Source organism: Hyla sarda, chromosome 4 (assembly GCF_029499605.1).
Source record: "Hyla sarda isolate aHylSar1 chromosome 4, aHylSar1.hap1, whole genome shotgun sequence".
Classification (NCBI taxonomy): domain Eukaryota; kingdom Metazoa; phylum Chordata; class Amphibia; order Anura; family Hylidae; genus Hyla; species Hyla sarda.
Window position 1 is genome coordinate 23,364,676 of NC_079192.1, and position 14,605 is coordinate 23,379,280.

Below are 14,605 nucleotides of genomic sequence, written 5' to 3' on the forward strand. Positions count from 1 at the left end.
TTATGGCATATTAGTATATGTGAGGGGGGGGGGAAACTTTTCAAGATGGGTGCTGACCATGGCGGCCATTTTGAAGTAGGCCATTTTAAATCCAACTTTTGTTTTTTCAATAGGAAGAGGGTCATGTGACACATCAAACTTATTGGGAATTTCACAAGAAAAACAATGATGTGCTTGGTTTTAACGTAACTTTATTCTTTCATGAGTTATTTACAAGTATCTTACCACTTATAAAGTGTGTTCAATGTGCTGCCCATTGTGTTGGATTGTCAATGCAACCCTCTTCTCCAACTCTTCACACATCCATAGCAACACCGCAGGAGAAATGCTAGCACAGGCTTCCAGTATCCATATACACTGCTATATACTACTATATACACCGCAGGAGAAATGCTAGCACAGGCTTCCAGTATCCGCATACACTGCTACTGCTATATACACCGCAGGAGAAATGCTAGCACAGGCTTCCAGTATCCGTATGCACTGCTATATACTACTATATACACCGCAGGAGAAATGCTAGCACAGGCTTCCAGTATCCGTATACACTGCTATATACACCGCAGGAGAAATGCTAGCACAGGCTTCCAGTATCCGTAGTTTCAGGTGCTGCACATCTCGTATCTTCACAGCATAGACAATTGCCTTCAGATGACCCCAAAGATAAAAGTCTAAGGGGGTCAGATCGGGAGACCTTGGGGTCCATTCAACTGGCCCACGATGACCAATCCACTTGATGTTTCCCTCTTTATGCACTGAAGCTGCACGTTCCCTGAGTTTTTCCAGCAAGGTGGCGCACCACCACATTATGGGTGTCAGGTCCGAGCATTCCTTGATGAACAGTTTCCTGGAAAGTGGATTGGTTGTCGTGGGCCAGTTGAATGGCCCCCAAGGTCTCGCGATAAGACCCCCTTAGACCTTTATCTTTGGGGTCATCTGAAGGAAATTGTCTATGCTGTGAAGATACAAGATATGCAGCACCAGAAACTACAGATACTGGAAGCCTGTGCTAGTATTTCTCCTGCGGTGTATATAGTAGTAAATAGCAGTGTATACGGATACTGGAAGCCTGTGCTAGCATTTCTCCTGCGGTGTATATAGTAGTATATAGCAGTATATAGAGAAGAGGGTTGCATTGATAATCCAACACAATGGGCAGCACATTGAACACATTTTATAAGTGGTCAGAAACTTGTAAATAACTAATGAAAGAATAAAGTTACGTTAAAACCAAGTACATCATTGTTTTTCTTGTGAAATTCCCAATAAGTTTGATGTGTCACATGACCCTCTTCCTAATGAAAAAACAAAAGTTGGATTCAAAATGGCCAACTTCAAAATGGCCGCCATGGTCACCACCCATCTTGAAAAGTCCCCCCCCCCCCCTCACATATACTAATGTGCCACAAACAGGAAGTTAATATCACCAACCATTCCCATTTTATTAAGGTGTATCCATATAAATGGCCCACCCAGTATATAAAGATCCTATATGGGGTCTTCCAAATGTTTTAAGCCAATACTGCTTACGTCCATAGGTGTCCGAGAACAGACATGTACATGTACATATCACCTGACTGTTCAATGAGAATACTCAGGCCCAACCTATATGTAACGTCCACGGGAGCCATCATAGCTATCGTACTCCTCATCTTTGTTGTCTTGCGGATAGTGAAAAGGATAAAGAATAAGGTTGTCCTGCCTACTAAAGTGGTCTCATATATTAGGTAAGTTACTATGTTCTGCCTTTTGTACCATATAGGGAACTCTCTAGAAAAGAAAAAAAGTGTTCAGTGAACCCCTCTGTATAGATGTAGTAGAAGTCTACTCAAGTGTTGGAGGTCAGTGGACCGGGGTGGGATCCAGCTGGTTCTCCCCAATTTCTGCAAACCAATTGTTTAAATCTAACAAGAAGAAAGTAAATAATGGAGCACTCACACTATGACCTATATCCAAGGCAAGAAGGTCGGCATCAGTCCCGGTCTTCCATAGCAAGGAGGCGGTAGATGGTATGGGGGAGTCTCAGACGCCGGCATCTGAGACTCTCCCCATTCCATCTACCGCCTCCCCGCTATGGAAGATCGGGGCTAATTTATTTACTTTATTCTTGTTATGTTTATACCCATATGGTTTTCAACGTGAGCACCTGCAGACATTTTTTGTTCTCTCCAGTCCACACCTTGTAGGTGTGCAGGATTTAAAGTGACTGCACCTCTCAGTTCGCAGCCCTATATTCATACTATATATGTGTTTATTGTACTAGTGCCAATTCACATATTTACCTTGCTGGATTCAATTGTTTAAATCACTGCTGGTTTGCAGAACCGTGGAGAAGCTGTACCTGGACATAACACCACTATTAAAAAGTACCTGTCACCAAATAAAACGTTTCTAAACTATCTCAGGCTATGTTCCCTAACTACTCCTAACACTCCTCACCCATCTTACCTTTATTTTGACTCGCATAGTGCAATCTCCCAGCAGGAGAAAGTGGGCGTTTCCCAGCAGGCATGACATCCCTGAAGCCTGCTGGGGGACCACTTCCGCCCTCACATTGTTGCAGCATTGTGATGAATAGAAGACCTCAGGCTCTGTGCATCTTTCAGTGAGGCTCTATGCATGTTTGTGAGGCTCTATGCATCTTTAAGTGAGGCTCTATGCATGTTTGTGAGGCTCTATGCATCTTTCAGTGAGGCTCTATGCATCTTTCAGTGAGGCTCTATGCATCTTTCAGTGAGGCTCTATTCATCTTTCAGTGAGGCTCTGTGCATGTTTCAGTGAGGCTCTATGCATGTTTCACTGAGGCTCTATGCATGTTTCAGTGAGGCTCTATGCATATTCCAGTGAGGCTCTATGCATGTTCCAGTGAGGCTCTATGCATGTTCCAGTGAGGCTCTATGCATCTTTCAGTGAGGCTCTATGCATCTTTCAGTGAGGCTCTATGCATCTTTCAGTGAGGCTCTATGCATCTTTCAGTGAGGCTCTATGCATCTTTCAGTGAGGCTCTAAGCATCTTTCAGTGAGGCTCTAAGCATCTTTCAGTGAGGCTCCATGCATCTTTCAGTGAGGCTCTATGCATCTTTCAGTGAGGCTCTGTGCATCTTTCAGTGAGGCTCTGTGCATCTTTCAGTGAGGCTCTATGCATGTTCCAGTGAGGCTCTGTGCATCTTTCAGTGAGGCTCTGTGCAGCTGTCAATCAAGCTCACTGCAGAGAAACACTTCCTGAGTTTGGACTCCTGCCAAGCCGGGAGGAGACCAAACTCCCTGTATTAATTGTGGCAGGGAACAGAACAGAGCCACTTAGTGGCCGTTTTTTCTATTATATTTTAAACATATTTATGTTAATAATTTTTAAAGCAAGTGAACAGGAAAGTGTCTGCTAATTACACAAGGAACGCTATATTAAAAGTTTTATTTGGTGACAGGTCCTCTTTAAGTAAGGACTGGCCACTTTTTCCCACTGCCCGCCAATACTGTTTTACCACCTATTTAGAAAGGGGAGGAGACAACATAGTAATGACTTTATACAGTCTCCTCCTCATAGTTCCTTCTGTGGCCGATGTGAATAGGTAGATGGAACCATTTGTAACAGATAAGACTTCCCATCTGGAGTGGAGAAAATAGAGAGAGACGTGTAGGGGGGCCGGGAATTCCCCCCCCCCCCATCCCAAGTTTAGGATAATGTATGAGCTGGTGTCGGGCAAAAGATGTCAAGGTAATGTGTACTTCTACACACTAAGTTGACTTTGGGGGACACCTCTTTGAACTGACCATATCCAGGTCAACCTTGTGATGTTGTATTTTAGCATATCCGATCCAGTATTCGCTGCTAGTAGGTAAGGTTGCCACCTGGCCAGTATTTTACCGGCACAGCCGGTAATTTGGCCACCCTGCCGGTATTTTTATATTAAAAATACTGGCCATTAAATTGCATTTATCCAACTAATACTCCATCTCCCGAAATTTTGCACCATATACTATATCAGTGTTTCCCAACCAGAGTGCCTCCAGCGGTTGCAAAACTACAACTCCCAGCGTGCCCGGACAGCCGTTGGCTGTCCGGGCATGCTGGGAGTTGTAGTTTTGCAACAGCTGAAGGCATCACTGGTTAGAGGACATTGACCTACACTATATACTACTAGTGATGAGTGGCAGGGGCCATATTCGAATTCGCGATTTACGCAAAAATATTGATGATTATTCGTCCTATGTTCGCGAAATTCGCATATTCGCTATGTTCGTTCACTTTTTTTTCCATGCGAAAATTTGCATACAAATTTGCATGTGAAACCCTCCCCCAAAAAAACGAATATTCGTCATTACGAATATATAGCACTATATTTGAAATATTTGCGAAATCGCGAAGATACGATATTAACGATAAAAATTAGCATTACGAATATTCATGCTCAACACTATATACTACTAGTTGTAGTTTTCGTTTGTGGCAGCTACTGAGCCACAGGTTGTATCAGTGCATGCTGGGAGTTGTAGTGAGTAACTCACTGCAACTCCTGAATTTAATAAAAAATAAATAAAATCACATCAAAACAAAAATGGTAGTGTTAAAAACTACAGATCAGGCTGCAAAAAAAATGAGCCCTCATACAGACGCGCAGGGCCAGATTAAGGCTGCCTGGAAGACTGAGCACTTCATTATGATGCCCCCCCCCCCCAGTTCCCCCACATTAGGTGCAGTATAGTTCCCCCACATTAGGTTGGCTGTATAGTTCCCCCACATTAGGTTGTAGTTCCCCAAGATTAGGTTGGCAGTATAAGTCCCCGCACATTAGGTTGGCAGTACAGTTCCCCCACATTAGGTGCAGTATAATTCCCCCACATTAGGTGCAGTATAATTCCCCCACATTTGGTGCAATACAGTTCCTCCACATTAGGTGCAGTATAGTTCTCCCCACATTAGGTGCAGTACAGTTCCTCCACATTAGGTGCAGTACAGTTCCCCCCACATTAGGTGCAGTACAGTTCCCCCCACATTAGGTGCAGTACAGTTCCCCCCACATTAGGTGCAGTACAGTTCCCCCCACATTAGGTGCAGTACAGTTCCCCCCCACATTAGGTGCAGTACAGTTCCCCCCCACATTAGGTGCAGTACAGTTCCCCCCCACATTAGGTGCAGTACAGTTCCCCCCCACATTAGGTGCAGTACAGTTCCCCCCCACATTAGGTGCAGTATAGTTCCCCCCCACATTAGGTGCAGTATAGTTGCCCCACATTAGGTGCAGTATAGTTGCCCCACATTAGGTGCAGTATAGTTGCCCCACATTAGGTGCAGTACAGTTCCCCCACATTAGGTGCAGTACAGTTCCCCCACATTAGGTGCTGTATAGTTCATCCACATTTGGTGCAGTACAGTTCCCCCACATTTGGGTGCAGTACAGTTCCCCCACATTAGGTGCAGTACAGTTCCCCCACATTAGGTGCTGTATAGTTCATCCACATTAGGTGCAGTATAGCTCCCCACATTAGGCACAGTATAGTTCCTCCACATTAGACGCAGTATAGTTCCTCCACATTAGGTGTAGTATAATTCCCCCACATTAGGTGCAGTACAGTTCCCCCACAGACATACAGCCTTCAGCCATATACAGTGTATGGCTAGAGGCTGTATGCCTGTTTACTGTCCCACTTCAGTATTCCGACCACCGCTCCACCGAGACCGAAGGAGCGGAGGTTGGAACACTGAAGATGACGTGCCGCTGGTCACTTACCATGCGCGCGCGTCCTCCTCGATGCTCCGCTCTTCTATGGGCGCACGCACGGGACGTCAGTGACGTCCCTGCGTGTGCTACTTCCCGGTGGCCCCTGCTTTTTTAAAGATAACGCGGGGGCTGCCGCAAAGAGGTAACCGCCGGGACACCCTTGTGTCCTGTAAAGATTTTTTGGGACACAGGGATGTCCAGAATGTGACAGGGGTCCCCTGCGGGCCCGGGGCCCAGAGCAGGCTCTCCATGAGCGCCAATGATGATCCGGCCCTGCAGGCGCGTATAAGGAGAAATAAAAAAGTTATAGGGGTCACATTAGGACAGAACTTCCCCCCGCAGTTGTGTATCCAGTGATGTCACGCATATATAATTAATTATGCAAATTAGCATGGCCGTTAATTGGAGTCAAGTGGTCAGTCAAGTGGAGTCAATGAGGAACCCTTTTGTCTGAAGATAAGTTTGGTGAAGGCTATTCCATGTGTGTTTGGAATTGCCATCAGATGGGTACACCGTCGACCCAACTGGTATCTATATTGGGAGGCCATTCAGATAAAAGCAAAGCTGCTTACAATTGTGTGGTGACCCAGAACAGAATCACATGTTTTTCTGTACTCCTGCCCATCCTGTGTGGCAGATGCTGCTTCAATGTCCATCATGGGCCCCCTCTCCTCAGAACTCTCTATAATTCATAGTCTAATGTATTGTTACATAAGGGTTAATGTATTTTTATTATCTATGCACTTGTTTCCTTAAATTTCTTGTTGTTAAGGGGAGTTTGCAGTGGTGAACATGTGACTTATTCGGCCAATGGGATCTCTCTAAATTCCTCCATTATATAGTGAGGTCAGAGTTCAGCTCTCTCTCTCTCTCTTGAGTCTTTGCTGAAGTACAATTTGGTGAGGAGTGAAGTCTGTCTGTGAGGTGGATCTGAAAGAAGGCCTGAGGCCTAGTCCAGTAACCACGCATCTACTACCAGTTAACCCCACTACCCAGGTGAAAGTCAAAGCCTTGCGGTAAGCCTACAGTCTTGGGGATATTATCCAAGTCAAGTCCAGCAAGTTAGTCAAGTCCAAGTCTCTAAAGTATAGCGTGGCCTGAATTAGTAATATACAGCGCAATTAGCCGATAAACTTCCCTAAGTACACCCTGTAACTCCTTCCCTCTAATCTGAGCTATAACGGATTGTACCATCTTTCCAACCTCAGTAAGGCAAGCCAGTTAACCGTAAACCTTGCGTTGGAGTGATTATTTTGCCCCCTGCCTGGCACAGGTTTAGCTGACCTACCTCGGGTGGTGTATAGGTCAACCATGCCCTGGCATCACGATAAGGTTAATTACACATTACCCCGTCCGACACCACGACAGTACCAGAAATTTTGTCAGATTACTTCCTGTTTGAATAGGATACTCCTCCTGGCCCAACCAGTCCTAGGACCATCAGCAGCAGAGGATTCCATTAGGCAAGAGAGCCTTTGGCGTTGACATTCAGGGGCTGGACATGTGCACACTGCCTCAGTTTAGGCCAGTGTTTCCCAACCAGGGTGCCTCCAGCTGTTGCTACCAGACTGCTGGGAGTTGTAGTTGTGCAACAGCTGGAGGCACCCACCCTAGTTGGAAAACACTGATCTAGGCGAATGTCCAAGTCAATGTTTACCTTGGGCTCCTAGATCGAAGTGGCAAATCACAACCCGTGTGAAGCCATGGCCCTCAAACCACACTCGCTTTTTAGAATATATTTGACCTTCATGCTGGATATTTTATTTTTTTTTTGTTGCAAAACCACAACTAAAAAGAAACCCCCTAGAAAAAAAGAAAGTTACAGCTTACGGACTACAAGGACATAAAAGTTCAACATATTCAGCTCTTCTTGTCTTTAGCCAAGAGGCGGCTCTGGACTTTGTGAGGCCTTCGGAGAAACTCGAACATGAGGCCCTCACTGCCACTCGTGAATACAAAGGAGAGGCAAGCGATAGTAAAAATTAACTATATAAATTGCATTTTATATGCATCCCTATTCATTTTACATTGTTTTGGTGGGTTGAATGAGGCTGCAACTAGGCCCCCACAAGAGCGAGACCTTAGGCGTCTGCCTAACTTTCCTAATTAAAGAGTCACCTCTCCTTTAGTCACTGACCACATGGTGACCATGGATAGGATCTCGGATGTGATAGTAATAACCAGTCTTGGAGACAACTTGTGAGGGCCAAGACTCAGAAGAAATGGCTGACCTTTTTGGTTTCTTTCTATTTCAGGCTATAGACGTCCTCCGTGTGCTACAATATATTGGTCTACGGAGATATGAGTCCGGTCCATAGGACACGTTAAGATGGAGATCTGTAGGAGACTGGGGTTGGGCTTTTTGTGGATGAATGAAGACATGTTTTTTGAATCCTGGTGAAGCCCAATGAGATCTCCTTCTGTTGTTTGGACACCGTATGACACTGTTAATGGGTTTGTCCACCATAAGGTGATTTTAGTACTTACCTGCCTCGACTATTGGTGTCTGTTATCGGGAGCCTGTTGGCCCGTGTAAAAAGTCCTTCAGGCTAAGTTTGCATCTCGTCTTCTGCCCCACTTTGCACTATACATCTACAAACTGTGAAAAAAGTAATGCCAATACCTAGCCCACCATACTGCCGAGGGGCTCAGTGACTTAATATTGACTACATTCTGACCATTTCCACTCAAAAGTGCTGGGAAAAAAAAGTGTTCTTGTATTTTTTTGGATTTGTCTACTTTTATTAAATAAGCTTTATTTTTCACTTGTGAAACTGTGTATTTTTCTGTTCCGCTAGCGCAATGGTTTCCGGACAGTGTGCCGTGAGGCCGACCAGGTGTGTCATGGCAGTCCAGTGGGAAAGATGGTGACCCGACACGCTACAACCCCTATGGCATAGCGCCCCCACAGGGGTCCTGGTGCATCCGAGCTGAGAGGTCCCCAGGGGCTTCCAGCCTCTAGTGATGCATCAGGGGTCAAACTACCTACAGGGGAGTCATCCATACAGGTAGCAAACTACATACAAGAGAATCCTATATCTGGAGGGCAAACTACCTACAGGAGGGTCCTATACAGGGGGACAAACTACATACATAGGAATCCTAAATCCGGGGAGCAAACTATCCACGGGGGTCCTATATTCAGGTGGAAAACTACCTACAGGGGCAAACTGCATGGGGGAAGGGGTCTTTGTGCCTTGTGGTGGTGTGTCCAGAACTGAACAAGATTGGGAAACACTGCCCTAATGCCTCATGCACATGGACGTGTCATGGTTCTTTGTTGTATGTACTCCGCTATGGGTCCCTCTGGTCCTGCATTGTTTACAAAGAGGCACTCTTTATACTGTCAAATGCAGAATTTTTATGGGTCCGATTCGGCATATTAGACTGTCAGTCGTTTTGGATTCAGATCCCAATTTAAAAGTGCCCTGAAATTAATCAAGCAAAGTGTGTACAGGAGCAGGGACTGCTTTCATCGACAGGTGTCCCTGCTTCTGTACAGTGCACTGAGCGGCAGAACACCTTGGAAGGATTGGGTGCTGATTGCAGTGAGCTGAGATGCCTTCAACATCTTCAGGCCGCTCAGCGTAGAGGAGCAGGAGCTGTCTTTGGTGATCGAAATGAATCACAAAAAGGTCATCGAAATTTAGACTGAATCCTATTCAAATTGATTTGCTCAAAGCTCATTGCTTTAAGGGGGGAACACAGCGCCTCACTGAGGCATTCTATAAATATGGCGGCTCATTGTGAACTTTTATGTCTATCCTCCTTCCCCTTTCCATAGACTTTAACCCCTTAACGACGCAGGACGTATATTTACGTCCTGCGCCGGCTCCCGCGATATGAAGCGGGATCGCGCCGCGATCCCGCATCATATCGCGTCGGTCCCGGCGCTAATCAACGGCCGGGACCCGCGGCTAATACCACACATCGACGATCGCGGCGATGTGCGGTATTAACCCTTTAGAAGCGGCGGTCAAAGCTGACCGCCGCTTCTAAAGTGAAAGTGAAAGTGACCCGGCTGCTCAGTCGGGCTGTTCGGGACCGCCGCGGTGAAATCGCGGCGTCCTGAACAGCTGATCGGACACCTGGAGGGCTCTTACCTGCCTCCCCGGTGTCCGATCGACGAATGACTGCTCCGTGCCTGAGATCCAGGCAGGAGCAGTTAAGCGCCGATAATGCTGATCACAGGCGTGTTAATGCACGCCAGTGATCAGCATTAGAGATCAGTGTGTGCAGTGTTATAGGTCCCTATGGGATAACAATGATCAGTGTAAGAGATCAGTGTGTGCAGTGTTATAGGTCCCTATGGGGTAACAATGATCAGTATAAGAGATCAGTGTGTGCAGTGTTATAGGTCCCTATGGGATAACAATGATCAGTATAAGAGATCAGTGTGTGCAGTGTTATAGGTCCCTATGGGACCTATAACACTGCAAAAGAAATGTAAAAAAAAAGTGTTAATAAAGGTCATTTAACCCCTTCCCTAATAAAAGTTTGAATCACCCCCCTTTTCCCATAAAAAAAATAAAACAGTGTAAAAAAAATAAAAAATAAACATATGTGGTATCGCCGCATGCATAAATGTCCGAACTATAAAAATATATCATTAATTAAGCCGTACGGTCAATGGCGTACGCGCAAAAAAATTCCAAAGTCCAAAAAAGCGTATTTTGGTCACTTTTTATATAATTAAAAAATGAATAAAAAGTGATAAAAAAGTCCGATCAAAACAAAAATCATACCGATAAAAACTTCAGATCACGGCGCAAAAAATGAGCCCTCATACCGCCCCATACGTGGAAAAATAAAAAAGTTATAGGGGTCAGAAGATGACATTTTTAAACGTATAAATTTTCCTGCATGTAGTTATGATTTTTTCCAGAAGTACGACAAAATCAAACCTATATAAGTAGGGGATCATTTTAACCGTATGGACCTACAGAATAATGATAAGGTGTAATTTTTACCGAAATATACACTGTGTAGAAACGAAAGCCCCCAAAAGTTACAAAATGGCGTTTTTTTTTTCGATTTTGTCGCACAATGATTTTTTTTTCCGTTTCGCCGTGCATTTTTGGGTAAAATGACTAATGTCACTGCAAAGTAGAATTGGCGACGCAAAAAATAAGCCATAATATGGATTTTTAGGTGGAAAATTGAAAGGGTTATGATTTTTAAAAGGTAAGGAGGAAAAAACGAAAGTGCAAAAACGGAAAAACCCTGAGTCCTTAAGCGGTTAAAGGGGTTATCCAGGAAAAAACTTTTTTTTTTAAATATATATATCAACTGGCTCCAGAAAGTTAAACAGATTGGTAAATTACTTCTATTAAAAAAATCTTAATCCTTTCAATACTTATGAGCTGATGAAGTTGAGTTGTTGTTTTCTGTCTAAGTGTTCTCTGATGACACGTGTCTCCACAACCGTCCAGTTTAGAAGCAAATCCCCATAGCAAACCTCTTCTACTCTGTTCAGTTCCCAAGACAAGCAGAGATGTCAGCAGAGAGCACTGTTGCAAGACAGAAAACAACAACTCAACTTCAGCAGCTGATAATTATTGAAAGGATTAAGATTTGTTAATGGAAGTAATTTACAGATCTGTTTAACTTTCTGGAGCCAGTTGATATATATATATATATAAGTTTTTCCTGGAATACCCCTTTAATGGAGTGAGCTGTGGTTAAAGGGGTTCTCCACCATAAAGTGATTTTAGTACTTACCTGCCAGACAGTAATGTACAGGCTTAAGAAGGATCTGCACTTGTCTTGGGGTGAAATGGCTATGTTGTGAGATTACCATAATGCTGAGGCTATCTTTTTGTGAACTGGTATTTCCTGTTGAAGTTCGGTCTCTCAAACTAAAAGTCCCATGATTCCTTGTTTGTAAGTGTGAGGTCACTTTTCTCCTTCGCACTTATCAGTCACCCGACCCATTGAAACACACCTGTGATCCCTTCCATGCAATAGACCAGTGTTTTCTGACCAGGGTGCCTCCAGCTGTTGCAAATTCTTGCAGAATGATCTCCCACCCACTGAAGCAAAGACAGCTTGTCTGAACACCTGACTAGTGATGTAACATCTCGTGCTGCACTGCAACCTGGGAAAATGTGAGACAACATCATTTTGTCTGCTGGTAATTTGGGAGACCACAATAAAACACAGGTACAGACACTATATTATGAACTACACTAACTTTACAGCCCCTGTAGTATAGTGAAATAAATAATAAAAAATCCCAGAATACCCCTTTTAAGTGCAGACACATCACTCATAAAAGCGTATGGAGAATGTGGTAGCCTGGATCCAGTAAACTGTGGTCACAAGACCCTCATTCTCTTGATAGGTCAGGGTCCCAGAGCTGGTGCATTATCGCTATGTAGAGCTCTGTCCACTAACAGGTTAAACTTTGCATATTGCTCCTATTATACAAACACGGTCAAAGTCATCCTGTGACCAGCAGGGGCGCTGCTGTATTACCGAAATAAAAAAAAAATGGCTTAACCCTTTCTCCAACTCAAAACCGCAGAGCCCTGCGGAGAACTAAAAAGCTGCATTGAGCACCAGTAGATGGCGGCATAACACTAGTAATTTATTGTAACCTTCTACAGTGTTTTCTCCAAGTACAACAGTGGTCTCAAAACTGTGGGCCTCCAGATGTTGCAAAACTACAACTCTCAGCATGCCCGGACAGCCGTTGGCTGTAGGTAGGTGTTGTGCCCTTATTTATTAACCAATATGGTCCATGACTGTGTCTTTTAAGGGGAGACCCTCCACCACCCTCTTATTAGGTCATACAAAAAAGGTATTGCTCAGCAGGGGGCGATAAAGAGCACAATAGAGTTCTCCAGCCACACAACATCTTGTAGCTGGAATACAAATACTGGGACGGTTCTTTATTGGCGCTCTATGGGGAGTACGATCATACAGTCACTATGGCTGGGGATATTATATTATGGACACTGAATCGAGTTTTGCCATAATATGGAAACTAGTAGGGCTGGTGCCACCTTGGTTGGGCCCCCACTTGTTGGAGGCCCCCTTGTTGGAGGCACCCTGATTGGAGGCACCCTGATTGGAGGCCCCCTTGATGGAGGCACCCTGATTGGAGGCATCCTGATTGGAGGCACCCTGGTTGGGACACTTTGTTGGATGCACCCTGGTTGGAGGCCCCCTTGTTGGAGGCACCCTAGCTGGGGCATCCCTTGTTGGAAGCCCCTTTGTTGGAGGCACACTGGTTGTGGCCCCCCCTTGTTGGAGGCCTCCTTGTTGGAGGCACCCTAGTTGGGGCACCCCTTGTTGGATGCACACTGGTTGGAGGCCCCCTTGTTGGAGGCACACTGATTGGGTCCTCCCTTGTTGGAGGCACACTGCTTGGAGGACCCTTGTTGGAGGCACCCTGGTTGGAGGTTCCCCTTGTTGGATGCCCCCTTGTTGGAGGCACCCTGGTTGGAGGCCCCCTTGTTGGATGCCCCCTTGTTGGAGGCACACTGGATGGGGCCCCCCTTGTTGGAGGCACACTGGTTGGAGGTCCCCTTGTTGGAGACACCCTGGTTGGAGGCTCCCCTTGTTGGATGCTCCCTTGTTGGGGGCACCCTGGTTGGAGGCCCCCTTGTTGGAGGCACACTGGATGGGGCCCCCCTTGTAGGAGGCACCCTTGTTGGAGGCCCCCTTGTTGGAGACACCCTGGTTGGAGGCTCCCCTTGTTGAATGCCCCCTTGTTGGAGGCACCCTGGTTGGAAGCCCCCTTGTTGGAGGCACACTGGATGGGGCCCCCCTTGTAGGAGGCACCCTGGTTGGAGGCGCCATTGTTGGAGGCACCCTGGTTGGAGGCTCCCCTTGTTGGATGCCCCCTTGTTGGAGGCACCCTGGTTGGAGGCCCCCTTGTTGGAGGCACCCTGGTTGGAGGCCCCCTTGTTGGAGGCACACTGGATGGGGCCCCCCTTGTAGGAGGCACCCTGGTTAGAGGCTCCCCTTGTAGGAGGCACCCTGGTTGGAGGCCCCCTTGTTGGAGGCACCCTGGTTGGAGGCCCCCTGTTGGGAAACACTGCTTTTTATAATGGATCCTATCCATGTAATTTAGGAATTATGGCGTCAATCATGTTAATACTGAATGTGACACAAGTGTCCCTGTAAGAGTCTATTATCATCACCCAGGACTGATAACATGATGTCTGATGAGCTAGAAGTAGAAAAGTGTCAGTCTGTGCCCAGAATAGACCCTGATGCATCATAACTCTCCTCTGCCAAGGGGCAGGCTGGTACTGACTCAGAGCATTTACACACGGAGGAGACAGACGGCTGATGCTGGGCCTGGCAGGGGATCTCCTGCTGGAGGAGAACAGATTATTTGGAGACGCAGGTCACATATGCTCGGGGGGGTTTAAGATCATTTTAGAAATTCACAGAATTGATGCATCAGGTGCAAAAAACGAAAGGCAAACATTTATGAAAAAAAAAAAAATATATATATATATATATATTTTTTTTTTAATGAAAGAAATAGTAGATGAGGTGTGCTCCATCTAGTGGTTGGACCGAGAATTACAATCTGGGGGAGATCCCTAATCACACCCCTGAAAAGGATTGATAAATAAAAATAACATAAAGTATTGATCGGTTCTCAAGGTTCACAAGGTCACATGAATAAATATAATGAATGTAATAAATGGTGTGGGAATTGCAACAGAAAGGCGCTGCTAATGGTAGGAATGATAGAAGTGGTAATGATCTGCAGATAGAGGTAATAATCTGCAGATAGAAAAGGGAGAGAAAATTGGAAAATGATTTAACAGATTGAGTTGTGCTGTACTTCAGCATAAGCAGTGGCGATGTTCTGCAGAGTCGAGGATGTGATAGTCTGCAGGGTAGATATAAAGTTTGCAATA

At 45.5% G+C, this 14,605-nt stretch overlaps 1 protein-coding gene across 1 annotated transcript in view; it reads left to right on the forward strand.

The window, feature by feature from the left end:
• SERPINE1 (serpin family E member 1) overlaps nucleotides 1-14,605 on the forward strand; it is a 170,854-nt gene that overhangs the window by 1,833 nt on the left and 154,416 nt on the right. Inside the window, exon 2 of the mRNA XM_056570159.1 lies at nucleotides 1,539-1,727. Coding sequence (XP_056426134.1) covers nucleotides 1,555-1,727 — 173 coding nt within the window. The 5' untranslated portion in view covers nucleotides 1,539-1,554. The remainder of the gene's footprint in view (nucleotides 1-1,538; nucleotides 1,728-14,605) is intronic.